The 20,606-nt window shown below is 48.4% G+C and overlaps 1 protein-coding gene across 1 annotated transcript in view; it reads right to left on the reverse strand.

Moving 5' to 3' along the window:
- Nucleotides 1–18,343, reverse strand: part of AFAP1L1 (actin filament associated protein 1-like 1) — a 64,148-nt gene extending 45,805 nt beyond the window's left edge. Inside the window, exon 1 of the mRNA XM_012658231.1 lies at nucleotides 18,313–18,343. Coding sequence (XP_012513685.1) covers nucleotides 18,313–18,343 — 31 coding nt within the window. The remainder of the gene's footprint in view (nucleotides 1–18,312) is intronic.
- Nucleotides 18,344–20,606: the final 2,263 nt, after the last annotated feature.

Here is a 20,606-nt window from a genome sequence, read left to right on the forward strand (position 1 = left end):
AAGTCCCAGGCATCAGTGACCAAGTTTCACTTTCTCTGCCAGGTTAGGAGATTCAGGGGCACAGGGACCCTGAGCTTCCCCTGTGAAACCTCTCAGAGCTACACCTGGCTGCTGGCTGGAGGTGAGGAAAAGCCATCAGGCTCTCTGGCTTCCTGGCACACGCCCAGGAGAGCAGTTTTTTTCTTGGTTCAAGTAGAGCTAAAAAAGTCCCCCTTGGTTTCATATCAGCGGGATCTGCTTTCAGCAAACCCTTCAACAAGAACGGGCAGGAAGAATAAATATTTATTCTACAAATGAATAAATCTGATTCCATCTTCAAAAGAAAGCTTTAGTATAAATTATCATAATTTCTGTATTCTAAGATGCCACTGATTTGGAGATGTTTTTATCTATTGAGTAACAGCTTTTTTTTTTTTAAAAAAAGAATGAAATGAATAAATTAATATGTCAATTGTAAGATATATTCTGAGTTTTAAAAAAAGTGTCTCTGTATCAATGAAATTAAAAAAAAATATGGTCCAATTTAATTTTTATTTTTTTCTTTTGGCTCTGGTGCTCTTAGACAAAAAGGCTCCCAAACATTGGAACTAAGCCGTGGTGAGGCACGGGTAGGTGTTAGCAATGTGTCCTGGCCAAGTCCCAGCACTGCACCCCGTGGGCAGCAGGGTCCCCGAGGACACTTCACAGCTGCCCACGCACCAGTGGCGGCTCTGAGGCCCTGGGAAGCCATGGGACGGGCTTTCTCCCCAACAGAGCTGTCTGTGCTCTGCAGATACCTCGTAATCACGTTAGTGGTCCTGTGCAAAGCCAAATGGGAGGACAACATGTCACCTTAGGCAAGATGCTGCCCCTGAGCCTCAGTTTCCCCAGTTGTAAAATGAAGGGCATAGGATTAGATAGGTGGTTTTCAAACGCTCTTCTGATGATGCCTGTGGGATCTGTGCAGCTTCCTCAGGAGCTGCCCTGGGAGCCGGAGGGATGGAGGGGCCCGTGCTCGGTGTTCTCTTTCCTACTTCACCAGAGCGGCTCTATTGCTTAAGGTTTTGTTTGCAAAAGGTTTCTGATGCCAAAAGCAATTTGGAAACACTGGTAAATGGCATTCTGGGGTTCCTCTGAATATTACTCTTGAATACACGCTCCGTCTGGACACACCCTCAGAATCCTTCTCACCACAGGGCTCCGAGCAGACACTCCCAGTCTCCCTACAGCCTAACCTAGGGGTGGGCAAACATTTTCTGTAAGGGACCAGACAGTTCCTATTTTAGGCTTTGCAGGCCACATATGGCCTCTGTTTCGACTCTGCCCTTATAATGAGAAAGTGGCCATAGACAATACATAACGAATGGGTGTGGCTGTGTTCCAACAAAACTTTACTTACAAAAACAGTGGCGGGCCAGATTTGGCCCACTGGCTGAGGTCCTTGCACCATAACAGTTCCATCTTAACGGTGAAGTAGCTGAAGCCCAAAGCGGGGATTCCAGGACCTGGGCTGGGACCCCGTCTCCCCACAGCGAGTGTGCGTCGCTGCTCGCTTAGCTGTGACTCTTGCCCTAAATTGAACCGCAGGCACTTGGGGACCGCAGGGCTGAGGGAATGCTGCCCGAAAAAGACACGTGCTCCACTTCTCTCTCGCAGGAGATCAGTTTTCCTCTAGGTTCTTAGAGGGCTATAAAAAGCCCCCGACATGCCTCCTGTGAGGCAGGCTGTCCGCGAATTCCCCAGAACTGGTATGACTGCAATGCGGTGCCACATTCTGCCCCCGCTGCAGCCCGACAGCTGTGCCAGGGAGGAGGATCACGCCGGGCCAGCGCCGCACCTCCACCCGCACTTGGGGTGTGGCTGGGATTCCCGAATGAAATTTCAGAGGGAGGACAAACCCTGCCTGGGCCCTCCGGGGCCAGCCTCTTGGTTAATTCCAGGAGGATGAGACCTTCTTGAATTCTAAATACCAGAACTCCGAGGCCACAGCGGGAAGCACGAAGGGTAAGAAATAAAACCACACACGGGCTGCCTGGCTGTGCCCTGGAATTGTTCAGCTCTCCTTTTCCTCCCCTTCCTCTCAGCACTCTCCTTGTCCCCACCTTGAAATCTTTACCTAGTGAGCCCCTGTGGCTTACTCAGCAAGCCCCTCACGTAACTGACTTGGGAATAACCCACCAACACTCACAGAGAAGCAGCGGAGAGCAATGGTAAAGAACTTAGGTTTGAAGGCAAGTCAGGCTGGGTAAATAAATAGATTCTTCTAAGCCCCAGTTTCTTCATCTGTAAAATGGGGATAATACCAGTATCTACTGAGTCCTGGTGAGTGCTCAGTATTGAGTAGCACTTGACTGTAACTATTAAGCATTTGCTATGTGTTAGACACTGGGACTACCATGCAGAAGACAGTCCCAGACCTCAGGATTCATAGATATGTAGAAGAGACATTTCAGTAAGTGCAGTAAAATCTTCTAAAAGCTCAGACTGAGTAGGGTGGTGGTAACCCAAAGTCAAAGGGGAGCTAGAAGCGGGGATGTGGCAGGAAGTTTCCACAGAGAAGGGATGCTGAGCTGGTCTCTTTCAGGAAGGGGAAAGAGCAGAGTCATCTTTTGGAACCTCGGTTTTTGCATCTGCCCAATAGGGAAAATGTTTCCACTGCCCACTTCATAGGGCTGTCGCCAGGGTTAAGAAGAGAAACTCAGGGCTGGAAGGGGCCCCAGAGAAAAGACTTTAGTGGTAAATTCTCCGCCTGATGAATTTCCCTATTACACAGGTTCCTCCTCGTCCACAGCAACCCCCCGGTGCACGACTGCTAAGTGCGACCTGCAGGGTTACCGTGGGGAGAGGTTGCCTGGCGTCTGCACGGAGCACTCTGTGGATGCTCAATGTCCCTGGTGCTAAGCTGAAATGAATACAACTGGTGAACGTCAAGGTGCTCCTAAAAGTTAAAAACGTTATGAAAATATATGTTCTCACATCACAGAAGCAAGTATCTGGGCTGGGGCCAGGATGTGGGAATTCTGCTTCCACATCTGGATACATTTCCACGCTGGCACTGTGTGCTGGGACATTTATTGGAGGCTGGAGTTCACAAAATCTGGGAGTCCGTGGTGGAGGGCAGGGCAGAGGTGGGGAAGGAGAGGCTGAGACATACACAACACATCTCTGGAAGTCCACTTTTCACAAAGATATTTTGGGGTAGGGAGATTAAGTATATTAGGGACTATAATACAAATTTGCATGGCATTTAAAAGATAAAACGAGACATTTCATGCTTTCGGAAAGCTAATTCGGATAATAGACCCAGACCCTAAAGTCTCACTTCGTTGAAAAGTGTAAAAGGCAGAACTAGAGTAAGCGTCAGGGAATCCAGGAAGGCGCTTGAGCAGGGTGAAGGGTCACGACAAAAGCAGTGTGTGAGAAGAGTGGTTGTCACCCGTGAGAACATGAGAATCACCTGGGGGCTTTGCGAAAAGTGCAAGCTTTCCAAACCTCCTTCCAGACTCACTGATCAGGTCTTCGGGGGTGTAATTTCAGAAGGCTCCACAGGGGATGACTGTAAGCCTGGCTGCATTTGAGACCCACTGTTTTAGACAAACAGGGAGTGGTCCTCAAGGCAGGCTGGAGAAGGCGAGAGTAGAAACAGGAAGCTCCTATCGGAGGCGACAGGATATAGAAGCAGCAGCTATCTAGGGGACATTTCCCAATAACTGTCAACAGGACTTGGGATTTGATTGCATAGAGGATGAAGGCAATGGAAATGACAGATAATGATGAAGACTATGTTTCTGTTCCTAAAATGAGAATCATTGAAGTGGAGAATCCTGGAGCTACAAGTGGCTATATCCAATGTCCATTCTGTGAATTGTGTACTCTCGCTTTCATTTATTCATCATCTCAGCAGACATTTATGGAGCACCTACTATGTGCCAAGCATTACACTAGGTGCAGTGAGTGAGGAAAGAAGGCCCTGCTATCGCAGAGCTCACAGCAACAGCTGATTCAACCCCGTAGTTCATTGTGATTGTGAAAATGGCAACCAGTGAGAGGTACTGGGTGCTCTGAGCATCTACAACAGGGAGTGTAGCTCAGGAGGTTGGGAAACGTTGCCTGGAGGAAGTAATGTTTGAACAGAGGGCTAAGGACGGGCAGGGGTGAACCAGGTGAAGGCACAAAGTATTCAGGTTGGAAGGAGCAAGGCTAGCGTGGGGAGAGCCCAGGACAAGAGGTAGGCAGGGGACTGAAGTGAGCTGGTGAAGTGGGCAGAGCGCAGAGAGGACAGGCTTGGGGGCCACCACAAGGACAGTAGTTTGTATCTTACAAACAATGCAAAGCCACTGAAGGGTTTAAGCATGATCAGATCAATAGTTTTAGATAACTGTCCTTAACTGCAGAGGCCGTCTTCTCCCCAAATTCCATCATATAGTATACATCTAAATAAAAGAGGATGCTGTAGGTTGAAGTATACACTCTGAGAAGTCCTATTTTCTGTGGTGTGTGGAAACGTCATGCCTATGGAAACCTCCTGAATGTTAGATGACAATAACCCTTAACCTACATAGTAATGTGGTCCCCGTAAGAGCCATTCATTGGCTTCCCTGTGGCCACTCAATCTCTGCTTCATTATGTCCATGGGCAACTCCTAGTCTATCATTTAACATTCTTTTCATTTTTTTTTTTTTTTTGAGACATGGTCTTGCTCTGTCACCCTGGGCAGAGTGCAGTGGTGTCATCACAGTTCACTGCTACCTCGAAATCCTGGGCTTAAGTGATCCTCTTGCCTCAGCCTCTCAAGTAGCTGGGACTACAGGCGTGTGACATGATGCCTGACTGATTTTTCTATTTTTAGTAGAGATGGGGTCTCACTCTTGCTCAGGCTGGGCTCGAACTTCTAAGCTCAATCAATCCTCCTGCCTCAGCCTCCCAGAGTGCTAGGATTCACCCAGCCAACATTCTTTTAATTCGTATGCTTCTCTTTGATCAAGCCCAAATGGGGCTCTGTTTGACCTGTTGCACACCCATCTGGAGAGACTTCCTATTACTTCTTAAACAGGGCAGCTAGTTTGAGAACTGATCCCATGTCCCCCCTTCAAATTTAGTCTTATTCGCAAACACCCCCATTTCCTTCAATAACTCCTCACGTGGTTGCGTTGTTATCATAAAAAGAGAAACAGGAAGGGCCATCTGATTTGGTGGTGAATAAGAGTGGGTTCAAGACTGGGTCACTTCGAGCTTGAGTTGACCTCTGAATGGAAATGTACTACAGGTGGGAGGAAATGCAGGAAGGGAGCCCAGCTCGCGGCTGATGATGGACATCTGAGAGTCGCCCTCACGGAGGGATTTGGCTCTCTGTCGGAACGAGCACAGACAGAGGGCTGAGGTGGTGGGGAGCTCGGGGGGAGAGGGGGCAAGAGACCGTAAAGAAGGTAGAGCAAGAAGACAAAGACAGAGCAAGTGAGGAGATAAAAGGAATGGGAGAAGATGGGAAATAATGATTAGTAAGCACCTGCTATGGGCCAGGCACTAGGAGCTGGGCAAATATTCTCGCAATTCAGTCTCCCAACTCTGGGTGTCATTATTCCTGCTTTACAGACTGAGGGAACTACTTAGCTGGGTAACTTGTCTTAGGGCAGGAGAGGCCCAGAGGCTTTGAGCACCTATAACAGTGGGATGGAGGCAGAGAGAGAGAGCAGAAAAGGCTTCCTGGAGGGATGGGGTGGTTATGTAACCTAGACTTATTTGACTCCAAAATCCATGCTTTTCCCATCTGCGCAAAATAGGAAAGACCACGTTAGAAAAAAGTAGAGAGTCAACAGAGCTACAGAGAAGTCCAGGAGCTGAGACTTGGAAGAGGTGAAAGATCGGACTTTGGTCCAATGGAAGTGGAAGCCACTTGTGATCCTTCAGAAGGGCTCTCAGCAGAGGGTGTGATCGGAAGCGAGGCTGCAGGAGGTGGAAGGAACATGTGGGAAGGAGCAGGAGGCTGTGAGTGCCGACCACTTATTTGAGAAGTGTGGCCAGGAGAGGGAGGAGGAAAATGTCTGGGGGGGTGGGCACACAGATGGGTTCACTTTTTTGTTCAGTGGCAAGTTTTTTGTTTTTTTTCCTCTTTTTTTTTTTTTTTTTAAGAGTAAGAAGGGTAAGAGAAGCTGATGGTATCCAAAAACAGGATTGTTTTTCTGGACCAAAGATGAGAATGGAGTAATGATAGGTTCTTGGCAGAGGGTGGGGAGGGAGGAACTTACTTGGCAGGGTGCTCACCCACGTGAAAAGGGGGAGTTGAAACTGATATTTGAGGGAGAGACAGACAAAGCCCTGATGAAAATGGAGAGGCCAGACTGCAAGGAGGCAGTGCCCGGTGACCAGCAGAAGCCTCTGTAGGAACCGAGAAAGGTTAAGTCCTATGGCCCACGTGACTACTCACACCCACTGCAGAATGTGGCTGAAATACGAATACTAGACTACATCCATTGCCTTTTCCCATGACATTCCAAACGAAGGCATTGAAGTTCAGAGAAATTCAGTAACCTGCCCAAGGTCATACAGCTTGAAACTTGCAGTCAAAACCCAAACTCTGTCCATTCTCTGAACCACTCAGCTCCACTGAGTCCCTAGGCTGACAAAGATGACCTCCTGGAACAGGTTTGGATGGAAAAGATGATTAGAATACGGATACGTGCTCTTTTCAAAAGACCATTATTGATAGAAGGAGTAGGGAATGAACTTGGATGTCAGGGAGGAGGTATGTCTGCTTAAGAAGTCACAGCCTTGGGGACAGAAAGTGGGTGGTGTCACTAGAGGAAGAGTTTGTTTGGCCAGTGGAAGCTGGAGGGAACATGTGGCCTTCCTCATCTGGATCTCAAAGCTGGTCCAACAGAGGCAAGACACACTCAGCATGAGCTCTTCCATCATCTCGTGAGCAATAAAAATCTCATTCAATGAAAAACAGAGCGTCAGATTATTTCTTGAGTTGCCCAGTAGACCATATGATCACCCCATGAACAGGGAATGCAGCAAAAGAAACTCCCATCCTGGGCTGAATTCAACTGCAGTAGTTGGAAAAGAACTAGTTGTGAAGTAGAAAGGAAAGGAAGCTTGGGGAAATCAATCACTTCACATGAACCAGGGAAATCAGACATAATCTTGGACATTAAGAAGGCAAATTTTAAAAATCAGAGGAAATTCAGCCAAAAGATTTTAAAGACAAAACGGTTCAAGGAGAATGGAAAGTTCACAAAAGCAAAATTGGGGTGACATAAGTACAGTCAGTAGGCTTGAACAGACAGAATATGTGAGAGACAAGGGACACATCACCTTATGTATTAGTATATTTATCAGTCACTCAGAAATGTCATTTGGACAATGGTCCAGTTACTGAAGGTTAGAGATGGATTTCCAAGGACAAGTACCATAAAGAAACTCCAGGAGACAAACAAGATTATGACATGTTCTCTGTCTCAGTGGTAAGCAAAGCTGTCTGACTCAAAACAGAGCAGGGACTCAAAAAATATCATCAGAGTTGGACCAGCTTGTGGATGGAAGAAGTGAAGTTCTATAAAGCAGTTTTATTATGTTGACTCTGATAAAAAAAGATTATAATTATTACAATAGCCAGTATTTACTGAGTGGATCCCATATGCTAGGTATTATTTGAGGTACTTAAAATGCATTTAATATTTACAACAACCCCAAGAAGTAGGTATTATCAGTATCCATAATTTATCTTCATCTGAGGATAGAAAGTTAATTGTCCTGTAGAAGGTAGTGTCTACAGTCATGGGGTTTACCTGTGTGTTACCATCACCAAAGATTGATTCTCTTTGTATGATATTCATGAACCAGGAAATCTTGCTGGAAGGAATTCCATTATAATAGACATGGTTTCTGTGTCTGTTACTGTATCACATGAATCCTTTTTTCCTCATGGGAAGATGCATATCCTGTTAGAAGAGAAATCCTACCTCCCAAGTTTGTTTCCATTCTCAAGTCACTTGACATTGATGCCAAACTTTTATGCTGCCATTGCTATGGAACCTCTGAACGGTGAGACTCAGGTGTGATGGAGGTGCCCAGGGCCTGGGGCAGGCAGATTTGGCATCTAGGCTCTGCTCTAGGGCTTGGGCAGGTCACCTGCCACCACAAAGGCAATCTACAACAAGCTTAAGATCCGGACTTTGATGTAGACAGAGCCGGGTTCAAACCCCACCTCTGTGTCTCACATGAGGGATGACTGTGCCAATTAATGTCAGTGACCTAACCCTGCTGTTATGGACTGACTCGTGTCCCCTGCCGAATTCATATGTTGACGCTTTAACCCATGTGACTGTATTTGGAGATAGAGCCTTTAGGGAGGTAATTAAGGTTAAATGAGGTCATAAGGGTGTGGCCCTAATCTGATAGGGCTGGTGTCCTTATAAGAACAGGAAGGGACACTAGAGATCTTGCTCTCTCCATGTGTGCACAGAGAAGAGGCCATGTGAGGACACAGCAAGAAGGTGACCTTACGAGCCAGGAAGAGAGGCCTCCCCAGAAACTAACGCTGACAGCACTTTGATCTTGGACTTTGAGCCACCCAGAACAGTGAGAAAATAAATTTCTCTTTTTAAGCCACTCAGTCTTTGGTATTCTGTTATGGCAGCTCTAGCTGACTAATACACCTGCTTAGCCTGCTTTCCTGTGAAGTGACATTAATGACAGAACCCTGACGGAACTCATAGCCCCCTTCTCATGGGCTGTTCTGAGAAGCCATGTAAGAAGCTGAGCATGGAGACTGGCACATGGGAAGAACCTGATGATTTCAGTTATTATTATTAATACTGAAGCACGGTTTCCTCCCCAGTCCACTGGGCATGACAATCCCACCCCTCACACGGCAGGTATGAGGTTGAAATGAGACCTGTGCTTCTTAAATCTTCCCTGACAACACAAGAGGATGCATACCTACCTGGGGACAGGGCACAACAAGAAAGGCCTGCTGGAATAATTTTTTAAGTCTCATGTTTTATTTTAGACACACATACAGATTTTGCATTCTAATTCATAAGACAGGCATGTTTACAATTATTTATCAGGATAGAAAACCGAGGATCTAGACAGACAAACTGGTCTTATGCGCCTCAGCCATGTGGACACTGTACTTGCATTTTGAGATGGCCTTTGCAAGTCACAAAGAACTGTTCTGATGTGAGGATTTAGGAGTATTCTCTTTTAAAAAAATCAACATTACAATTAATCAACTTGAAGTGCACTATAACGTGTGTTGTATATTGCTAATTAAAGCACTGCTAGTGAGCTCCTACTATGTCCCAGGAACCGCGCCAGCAGACTGATCACACTAGATCCACTCCCTGCCTTCCTGAAGCTTCCTTCCAGCCAGGGGAGGCAGACACTAAACAGGTAGGCAGGTAACTAACTCTCCAGAATTGTGACAAGAACTGCGAAGGAAGAAAGTAGGCTACAAAAGCATGCAGCAGGGGAGAGGGCCAGAGCCCTCGAATGTTCTGAACATGGAGAGATTTCCCCGTAAATCCAGCTTCCTGGGAGGAGTCCTCTGGGGACGGCCTCCAGAAGTGGAGGCGGTGGTAATCAGCATTTAATTTAAGTGAATTATTGTCACCCTCTGTCTTAAGAGGACAGTCTACTTCCCAAAAGTCTGGATACGCCTAGGTATGGATTTGTGTACTGGGGACCAGACAGGGTGGTATTTGACAACTGCCAGGGGGGTGAGAGGGTAGGGGATGGTCCTCTTTGCTTTAGATGTGTGATGTGGGGGGTGGGGACAGTAGGACTGAGGGACATGAGAGGTGCCTCTTCTCTTTTTTTTGTTTTTCCTCCCTGAGGGGTGTGTACACTCTTTGCACACTTGTCCGTGAGTCAGTTAACAGGTGAGAACTGCTTTACTCACAGCATCAGTTCTCAAAGAACCAAACAGAAGCCCCCTCCGTTTCCTGCCTGCCCTCCTGGGCCCCTAAAGAGAAAGGCGCATGCAGTATTTTGTGTTGGGAGGGGCAGGTGCGGAGGTTGAACTGGAAGCCAGGGGTCCCCTCTGGCCCTCTGAGCCTGGCTCTACTCGTGATAGCAGTGAGGGGAGTCTACCCCCACCTGCCTCCCAATTCTTTCATGCCCCTGCTCACACCTTCTTCCTCACCCCCTGGGGAGCGGCCCAGCACAGCAAATGGGCAGATGGGAAAGACGGGTAAGATTATTATGGGGAGCGGGAGGAATTTCCAGTATTAACAACAACAACAACAACAACAACAACTACGCTTCTCACGTTGGCACAGCACTCACCAGTTTACCAAGCGCCTTCACACCCGTGATCTCTTTGGAGATTAGGACCCTGGCATTCCAATTTCAGCCTTTGACATTGCCAGGATGTCCAACAGGCCATTTCTTTACAGACACGCACGTGCCCATCGTAATGTCTAAACCTTTACTTAAGATGCGCGCTGCCCCCTAGGAGCGCCATTGTCTCTGCTCACATCAATCCCAGTGTCCGCGAGTCCCTTCCGCTTCTGTGAAACTTCTACCAAACACACTCATCCCTCAAAGGAGCCGAGCAGCAAGGTGCCTGGGAGACCATCTAGCGACTAGTGCAACTTTGTCACTAGCCCAAAGAAGGCACTGGGCCAAGGTCACAGCCGATCACTGACAGAGCCAGCCCGCCCCTCCCGCCGCGCCTGCTCACAGCGCCCCTCCAGCGCCCGAGGCAGCTGCAAACTTCGGTCCCCGGGTGCCATTTCCCAGGCGCACAGTCGGGGCCTCACAGGTCGGATGTTTGGGGAGCGTAACCTGCAAACCTCATCTTGCCCTTACTGCGCGGAATGGGGTGCGAGGAGCCCGCTGTCCCCCGGAGTGCCGAGGGGGATCTTTTATGAAGTTACGAATCGGAGTGTATGAAAACTCCAATGCCACACACAGGAGGCGACTCAGCCCCGGGACAGGAGGGACTGACACGCGCCGGGCTGTCCGGCAGCAGGAGGCACCTGTGCACACAGCACCGCGTCTTCTAGTCCCCGCACCCGGCGCCCCTTCCCGCCGCCCGCCTCTGTGCCTCCTTCTCCTCCTCTCCGCCCTTAGATCTCCCGGCTTTCTCCCTGGCCGGCCCCGCGCAGCGGCGAGTGCGGGCGCGGCGGCCCGTCTTACCCCTGCCTCGGTCCATGGCGCCGGCTCGGGTCCCGGGGCGCGGGGCTCCGGCGCGGCTGGCGGCGGCGGCGGGCGCTGCGCTCTCAGGCCGGCCCCACGGCCAGCGCCGCCGGCGCGTCCCCTCCCCCGACAGGATGCTCGCCGGGCGCCCCCGCCCCGCCCGCGCCCGCCCCTCCGCGCCGCGCCCGGAATAGACCCGAGCACGCCTCGCCCCCTGGGCCGCCGGCCGGAGTCCCGAGTCCCGCACACGCCCGCGCCGCGCCCTGCCCCCCGCACGCCCTCCGCGGCCCTCCGGCCGGGGCCTGGAGCACCCACTCCCCGCTCCGCACTTTCGTTCCCGGGCCCGCGCCGCCCACCCGCGCCGGACCGCGGCCCCGTTCGGCTTGGCTCGCACTCGGCTAGCGAGCGGCGGGCGCACGGTCGCGCCTCTTGGCCGGCTCCAGCTCGGACTGCCGAGGATTCCCCCCAGAGCGATCAAAACCTTTCCCTGCAGCTGCCACCCTTTCCCTGGCTCTGGGCTCATCTTCTCCATTCGCTGGTCTTTCCCGGAGCTCCTTCCAGCGCCAGACGGTGCACTGGGGGCGGTGCTGGTGCGATGCCAACAATGCCGTGAAAGCGGAGCGAAATAGTAATAATAATCAACAAAGATATTCAAAAAGAAAACCACTTGGGAGAAGCAGAAAGACAATTGCTGAAAGTGGGCAGTAGCTTGGGACACTTCCCACTTTTGAGGTTCCCTGTATGTTAAAACGTGAAAACGTGCCAAAACGGAGTGATAAAAATTGAGGAAATGAACACTTTAGCATATAAAATACAGTGCAGTGTGCGTGTGCTCTTCCCAAGGTAATTACAGGACATAGAAAACATTGCAATGACCAGTGTGGTCCAGTAATGGGATTTAAGTTTCAAGTTGTTTGAAGAACAACTTCTTCACACTGTTAGTGTCTCGCTGTGACAATAGGTCTCACTCATTTATAGACAGCATCAAATGTCCGAATTTAACACCCTTCATGAAGTGAACTCCAGGCGTAATTGTCCTCCCAGACACCCTTCCTCCCCAACATGGGCGAGGCCACCGTTTTCAGTTTTGAGTAGGCCACTCCTTTACTGAGAACATTCTGACATTGAGAACACCTTGTGCAAGAAAGGGCCTGGGACAAAGCATCGTGTGCTTTTCTGGGCTGAGAATGTTTTTTCCATTGTTTTTATGGGCAAGTTGAAATTAACACTGTCTTCAAAACATTGCATTGGTGATTTGTTTAGTGTGTGTATGTTTGTGTGAACCCTTAGATGAAACATGGTGTAGTGAAAAAAACCATGGGATTTGAGTCTGAAAACTTGTATATGAGCTCTTGCTCTCCTGCTCACTAAGTATACAACTTTCTGTCTATGAGGCTTGCTTACTCATCTGTGCTGTGGGAGACCTCACACTGACCTCACAGGGCTGTCGGTAAGGCAAATGAAATGAGGATACAAACCCACTTTATAAACGATAAATAGCTATGGACATGTGAGCCATTATTATTTTCCTAGTCCTTCTTCGTTCCTGCCCCCTTTTCCAATTTGGAAAGGTCAGTTTAAATTCTAAAGCAGCCAATCAACGATTTACAAGTGGATTAAATTCCAAAAGTTCACTGTTTGAACTGGGAAACACTTGGAAACAAGGCTGTAAGTTGTAGCGAAATTCCCAGGCTAGCTAACCAAGTCTTTTACAATCATATTTCATTTGAAATAATTGAAAAAAATTATGAAACATTGTTATTGCAAAAACAGATGGAGGATTTCGTAGAAATTCTTTTAGAGAACTTTCAGAAATTTTCAAGGACTTTGGAAGTATATTCAGAGAATTGGGACAAATAAGTCAAAAAGGCTAAGGAGAATTTATATGTGCCCATAGAATAATTTATGGAGTGGAATTAACTGAACTGTGGTCTGGGAAAAAAATAGAAATGGGAGAACACAGTCCCTATAGTTTTTTTGTTTCATTTTGTTTTTTTACATGGGACCTTACTCTGTACCCCAGGCTAGAGTGCAGTGGAGCCTTCATAGCTCATTGCAACCTCAAACTCCTGGGCTCAAGGGATTCTCCTGCCTCAGTCTCCTAAGTAACTGGGATTACAGGTGCATGCCACTATGCCTAGCTGATTTTTCTATTTTTTTGTAGGGACTGGGTCTTGCTCTTTCTCAGGCTGGTCTCGAATGCCTGGCCTCAAGTGATCCTCCCGCCTCGGTCTCCCAAAGTGCTAGGATTATAGGCCTGAGCCTCTGTGCCTGGTCCGGAACAGTTCTCAGAATTAACAAAAAGAAATTGTGGGGAAGGTATGGTAGCTCTGGTTTAGAAAACTACCCATAATGTCCACTAGGTGGCAATGTTGGCTAAATTGACTACAGCTTGGTTGCTGTCAGAATAACTAAATGAGATGGATGAGAAAGTTATTTGTGGGTTTTGGATAGGGGATAACTGTATATTTTTTTCTGTACTGTTCCTTTAGTGAGTTCTATATTCATCATAAAAACTATCCCCACTGTCCATCAGTTCACTTAGGCAATATTAATTGCACTCCGTACAAGTTCCTATTGGAAGAACAAAAGCTAAGTAGGAATGATTCCCATCCTCAAGGAATCTACACTCCAGTAGAGGATATAGATGTGTACAAAATAATTTTAATACAAATAATTATATGAGAAGTACTGGAGGAGAAATAAAGTTCTCCTGGTGTTCATTGAGACAAAGCAAGAATTTCTCACTGATCATGGAGGCGGTACTAGATAATAGACATTTGGAAGAGGCGGCAAGTGAGCTGCGTAAGATTTGAACAGACAATGAGGAGATAACATTATGGGCAAAGAAAACAGTGAGAGCGAAGGCAGAGAGACAGAAAACAGCAGGATGTGTCTACAAAGCAGTCTGTGTTGGCTGGATTGTGAGCTATCAGGTGGTGAGCATCGGGACAAGGATGGGAATGGAGGTTGTTGTGTCTGCTTTGCTTTTCTTCTTACCATTCTCTTTGCGTGCAACTCTCTGGCAAGGATTTGTAGGACCTGCCTCTTGTCTTTTCTTTCCTTCTTGCTCAATACCAAGTTTTCTAGGTTTGCCTGGCGTGTTTCTAAAGAATTCTATGTGGAGAGCTCCAGCTCTGTAAAAAGATATCAAGTTCTGTCCCAGTGAACAATACCAGGAAGAAAGCTTTCAACTCCCTTTTGCTCCTGGTCTTGTGAAAACAAATGATACTCCCCCGTCTCATTCTTAGCTTATCAGGTGGAACTGGGAAACCCTGGGAAAGAAAAATTTGGAGGCTTAGGGCTCTTTGTCCTGGGGAGAGAAACATACTCTAGCCTTCTAACCTGTCACCGTGCCTCCAGGGTCTGCTCCCACCATGGCCACCAGAGTGACCGTTCCATGATCCCTATCAGACCATGTCACTTCCGCCTTAAAAATATTTCATGATTCTCTTTGCCCTCAGTGGAGAATCCAAAGTTCTTATTGTGGTGTTCTGGGTGTCTTCTATGCTGAGACCGCAGTGATCTCGGGAGACTGTTGGAAGAGTAAGAAAAACAACAGCTGGGTGCTCAGATCTGGGTTCTTGAACTGAATCTGTCGCTGTGTGAATCTCAGTTCTGCCACTGGGTCATCAGTGCATGATTTTCCTATTTGCTTCTCTCCTTACCCATCCCTGCCATGCCGCCCCCACCATTGCAAATGCTGTGCAGATGGCTGCTGTGTTTTACCCATTGCTAGATCCCTAGAGCCTAGCACAGGGCCCAATACCTAGTAAGTGGTAATAAATATTTGTGGAGTGAGTCAGTGAATAAATGCTCAAGGACTGGCAAGGCCTGCCATTATTGGCTTCTATTCACGTGTCCTGGGGGTTCTATTTGTTCTCTGGGATTGTTTTATTTGCTTATTTATTTGCAGAGGGAAAGGAAATTGCAATGAGGCATTCTGCGAGAAATGCTTTTGTGCTTCCCAGCCCCGTGTGTGCTGCTGTGGACATGCAGCTTCTCCTTGGCTCAGGGCCCCTCGCCCATGCTCCTTTGTGCAGGGGAAGCCCCAGAGCCCCCTGCTCGGGTGTCTGCCCGAAGCTGGCTGCCAGAAGAAAACCTCTCTTGTTCCACCCAGCACAATGTCACCATTATAGCCTCTATCCAGGGAAATGACACAAGCCTGCTGGTCCACCCTGGGCCCCGGAAAGCAGATAGAGATCTGAGGGGTAGTTTCTGGCAGAAAGAGAAAGACTTTCATGGATGGATGAAAACTCCTCCTTCCTGAGCACTTTCAGGTTTCTGCTCCAGGGCATGGGGCTCCTACCTGTGCCCAGGCCACAGGGCTCAGCTTCCACAGTCAACAGAGCCAAACCCACGGGTTGTGTCTGCAGGAGAAGGAGCTTTTGTTTTCATGCCCAAATGTTGCATGAAGCCTGCCTCCTCCCTTTGGGTCCTTCCAGGAAAAGAGGATCTAGGCTCTTTAAGCAAGGCTCGTGTGCAGAAGCACTTGCAGGGCCAGGGAGGCAAGGGGGCCATGGAGGTGGCGGCAAAGCAGAGCTCTCTTGCCCCACTGGAAGGGCCAGTAACCAGTGAACTTGGGCCTAGAATGGCCAGATCTTCAGATTTTTCAGAAAAACCCAGAAATCCAGATCTTAGTGTAAAATCTCTATTTAGAAATCAATTGCAATTGTTTTAAAACATTGCAAGAGTTAACTAAACGCCCCTGTGGGCTTAATCTGGCTTACAGGCTGCCCATGTGGGAAATTATGAACGTGTGAAGACTTCTGGAGGGTCTGTCCTGCTGGGAGCCCCCACGCTGAGGGCCAAGGTGGACACCCAACCCCTAATGCTACAGCATGGACTCACTCTTCAGAAGGGCTGGGCTGCATGCCCCAACTTCACATCTGTACCGCAGGCTGCAGAGGCCCAAAGTTGACTATATAACCTGAAACTAGAAAAACTTTAGGACTGAAAGGAGCCTGACACATTAGCCAGTCTAATCCCCTCATTTGTCAGATGGGGAAACTGAGGCCAAGTGAGAGGAGAAATTTTGTCTGAAATCACACCATGCCGGCCTTAGAGGCAGAACCAGGAGAATTGGCACCCAGGGCTTCAGACTCGAGGTCACCTGAGCTGCTTTGTTCAATTTGTCGGACACATGGGTGAAGAACAAGACTTGACCAATGAGGTCGACCTAAGTTTGATACCCAGCCGTGCCTCTGCACAGCCAAGGGCATGATCTCCAACCTCTCTGAACCTCAGATTCCTCATCTAAAAGTCAGGGCTACAACCACCTCCCCCTCACGGTGGCGGTGAGGCTTCAGTGCGACCGTGTGTGTGGAGTGACTGGCGCCACGCCTGCACATATAAATAGCAAGCGTTCTCCAAGTGCCAGTTGGCACTTTAGTTAGGGAGGTAGTTGTTGTACAGTGACCAAGTGCATGGGCTTCGGGTGAGACATCTCTGAGTTCAAGTTCAGGCTTCGCCACATATGGCTGTGAAAACTGGGATGAATTATTTATCAAGGGTTCAGTTTGCTTATCTGTAAAATGAGGATAAAGGTAGTGCCCAGAGGATTAAATGAGATTAAAGGTGCTCAGCACAGTGCCTGACCCATCATCAGAAGTGTTAGTAATTATGTAATTAGTGTGGGTTTCCTCTGAAGAACTTGTCAGATGCTTATGGAAAAATATTAAGGAATGCTGAGATCGCGGCCACATACCCAGGCTGCCCCCTGCAGGGAGTTTGATATAAATCCAACCACAGGAAATGGGACGGATTCTGCCAGCCCTCCTTCCCTGCAGGAATGCCCAATGCTCCTGTGTGGGAGGATGCCGGGCTTCCAGCTCCTGATTTCCACAGAGTCTGCTAAGGAGCAACATTTTGTGTGCATGTTTTAAAAAATTAAATAGTGCTGTTATTTTGTCAGAAGGACAAATTTCTTCGGCCAGATGGACAATTTGTCCTGACCCAGGTGGGAAAGACCCTGTGTGTTAGGAAGGCAGTCACAGTTCTTGTGTGACAAGGAATTCTTTATCCACAGGGGGCTTTGGAAAACCAGAAGGCTCTTGGTCTGGGCCCTACAAGTGCTTTTCAATGGCTGACTGGGGCAGGCGTTTACGCCTTCATACCTGTTCCCTAGTGATTTCCATGTCCCGTTGCAGGCTCTGATGGGGACAGATGCCTGCACCGTTTAATCTCTGGTCACTCAGCCACACACGGACAGCAAATGAACACATTTGCCATTCCACCAACAATATGAATTCACTCTGGGAGCCAGTGTATTTTTCATGACTCCTTTGGTGGCAAGCGACAGAATCACAACGCCAACCAGCTTTAACCCAAAAGCTCAAAGGGTAACTGGGTGGTTGAAGGGGTGAAGCTGGCTTTAAAGCAACCGTGGATGCAGGAATGCAAACACAGCTGTTGCTACTTTCTCTCCATCTCCCGATTCCACCTTCCTCTGTTTGGTCTTCATCTTTAGGTGGTTTCTGCCAATTGGTGTCAAAGAAGGCCACACAGCTCCTGGCTTGAATGCCCTTATACCTACCTGAAGATTCCAGGTGAGAAAGGCATGCCTCTCCCCCTGCAGTTCCAGAAATGGTCGAGAGGGGGCGCTCATAGTCTGGCTAAACCTCATATCTGAGAACGAGGGCGTTTCTGAGCAGTCAAACGCACACCTTCCCTGCAGCCCGTACTGCACCTAAAACTACATCATTCTATCAAATAAGAGATGCTAGTTCTATTTTGCAAGTCCAGTTTCATCCGGTGTATTAGTTTTCTAAACTAAAGAATGCCACAGACCACGTGGCTGAAACAACATAAATTTATTTTTTCATAGTTCTGGGGGCTGGAGGCCCAAGGTCACCGTGCAGCGGCGCTGGTTTCCTCTCTGCCCCGCTTGTGGATGGCCACCTCTTGCTGCCTCTTCACATGGTCGTCCCTCTGTGCACGTGCCCCGGTGTCTCTGTGTGTCCAAGTCTCCTCTTGTAAGGACACCGGTCAGATTGGACTATGGGCCACCCTAACGGCTTCGTTTTGTCTTAATCACCTCTTTAAAAGCCCTATTTCCAAATGGAGTCACATTCAGAGGTACTAGGTTGTTAGGGCATCAAAATGTGAAATGGGGCACACCTTCCAGCCACCGAATGTTGAGGCTGAGATTTGCTCTCTAGGAGGCTGAGTCTGGCAGTGCGCCCTTACCCATGACGCTAATGTCCTGGCCGTAGCTCATGGCAGCATCCACGGAGGCAAAGGCTTTACAACTAGAGCAGCAGGGAAAGTAAGAAACTATATCCAGTGAGGACCTTAGCAAGGTCTAGCGACATCTGTCTGTTTGTCCCCTCCCCCGCCCAGGAACCGATCACTGGTAGAGGAGACCCTGGGCTGTCTGTGCGGGCCGTGGTCCGCTAAACCCTGCCTGATTGTCAAAGAATCTCCTGTTTTCTTCCGTCTGCAGCATCTTCATGTTGCTTCCCTTTGGCTTCCCCAAAACCAGTCATCACGAGGACACTGAGGAAATACGAGTCACCTTCTCTCCTCCCGCTTGCATCAAACAGAACAGTGTTCCCAAAGTGTGGCATTCAGACAATTGGTGAAAATGTGAGACAAGTTTAGATGTTACACAGACAAACATCTTTGAAGAGTTGTGAATTTATCTGAATTTGGATTCAAAACATATAAGCCATACTTCCATGGATATTAAGATAGAAGCATCAGTTATGAGTCAGTGGACAGAATAACATGATGGAAATGCATTCAGTAAATAAATCACTTGACCACAAGCTGCAGGTGGCGTTTGGGTGGCTGAACTCGGAGGAACACTGGGAAAGTTCTCCACCCAGAAGGAAACACTTCTGGTCATGGCCATAAATGTCATTTTTTAACCTGATTTATCCACATACTTGGCCCTAATTTGCGCTGAGGACTATTCACGGGCGGTTAGTCCTGGCTTTGGTTTCCCTTGTCTGTGTCTCTGTGCCAGTCACATTGGAGCAGGCCAGGGCACATGTCATCCGCACAGCCTGTGTATTTCACTGATCTCGAGTCTCACTCCGGGGTGAAGACTTTTAGCAACTCCAAGTCTGATGTGGAACGATACATTTAAAACTCAATTTCACACGGGGCATTAATGGAGTTGGCATAATTCTGTGATATTAATTGCTATTAATTTTAGCAGGGCTTTTTCCCCCATGAATTTTGCTAACGGTGCTGAGTAACAGCCCTTCTCCTCCACATTTGGCTCTGTTCAGAGGCCAACTGTAGCTGCTGACACCTTCCACAGCCTGTGCCCGTGTTTCTGCGCCGGGTGCCTGGCGAGGACGGGGGCTCCAGGCACAGAAGAGCTGGCTTCTGGTTCTGATGTGCCCAAATGCTCAGTTGGCCTGTTTCATGGCTGCAAAGTGTGGCCACTGTATTGGCTTTAAGCTCTAATCTTCTGTGATTTCTGTGGCCCCCAAAGCTGCGTTCTGCTTTATGAATGAAAGGTTGCCCTCCAGTGTCCAAAGCGTTATGTGCGTGGGGAAGGAGCCCCTTCCAAACTTCAGACAGTGTGAACAAAATATTGTCTTGTCCGTGCATGAAAGGAAGACGGTTCAGAGCAGCGTTTCTCAAACTTCACTATGTGTGTGAATCACCTGGGGATCTTATTAATGTATAGATGCTGATGGAAGGTCAGGGTGGGGCCTGCCGTTCTGCATTTCGCACAAGTTCCTGGATGATGCCGATGCTCCTGGCTGGGAACAACACTGCGAGTGACAAGGCTTGGAGCAATTCTCCCTACATCCAGCATGTCAACAACCACAGAGCAAGCCAGGCAGTCTCCACAAAGCCTGAGTGGATGAGAGCTGTCCTTCTAGACCCTCTGCGTGTTCCAGCCCTTGCTTGTCCTCCACTTCTTCTAGTCTCATTCTCCCCTTCCCTCGCTCCCCTCCCTCCTCACTGATATTCTTTGTTCCTCAAGTAAGCCAAGCTCTTGCCCACCCCAGGGCCTTTGCATACACTGTTCCCTGTGCCTACAATGCTTCCATCCCCACCTTTCCCTGGGTACTTGGTTTTCATCCTTCAGGAGGCATAGGAAGTAAGTTCCTTTTTCACTATTTATCATCTTTGTGTGTCATCTCTTTTTCTGTTGACTTGTTTATAATTTGCTTCTCCTCTAGACCAGAGTACACCAGGAGACCTCACACTTGCCTTCCACACCCTCGTATCCTCAGTGACCCTGACTGGCAGCCGATGCAATAAGTGAATACGTGTCGGGTGCACGTGTAGGCAGGAAACCAAGGCACATTCTTCAGTATCATTTTGTGCATTTGAGCCTCCCATCTGCAGAGGCTGCGAGGAGGGATGACAGAATTGGTTCTTGTTGCAGACTTACAGAATGAGAGGTCAGGGAAGGAGCTACTTTTAATTTTAAGCCACATCTCATCTTCAGAGATGCCAAAATGTGAAAAAAGTGTACATCTTAGAATAGATGCAATATAGTAAGTCCAGCATTT

Source organism: Propithecus coquereli, unplaced genomic scaffold, assembly GCF_000956105.1.
Source record: "Propithecus coquereli isolate 6110/MARCELLA unplaced genomic scaffold, Pcoq_1.0 Scaffold58, whole genome shotgun sequence".
Lineage (NCBI taxonomy): Eukaryota > Metazoa > Chordata > Mammalia > Primates > Indriidae > Propithecus > Propithecus coquereli.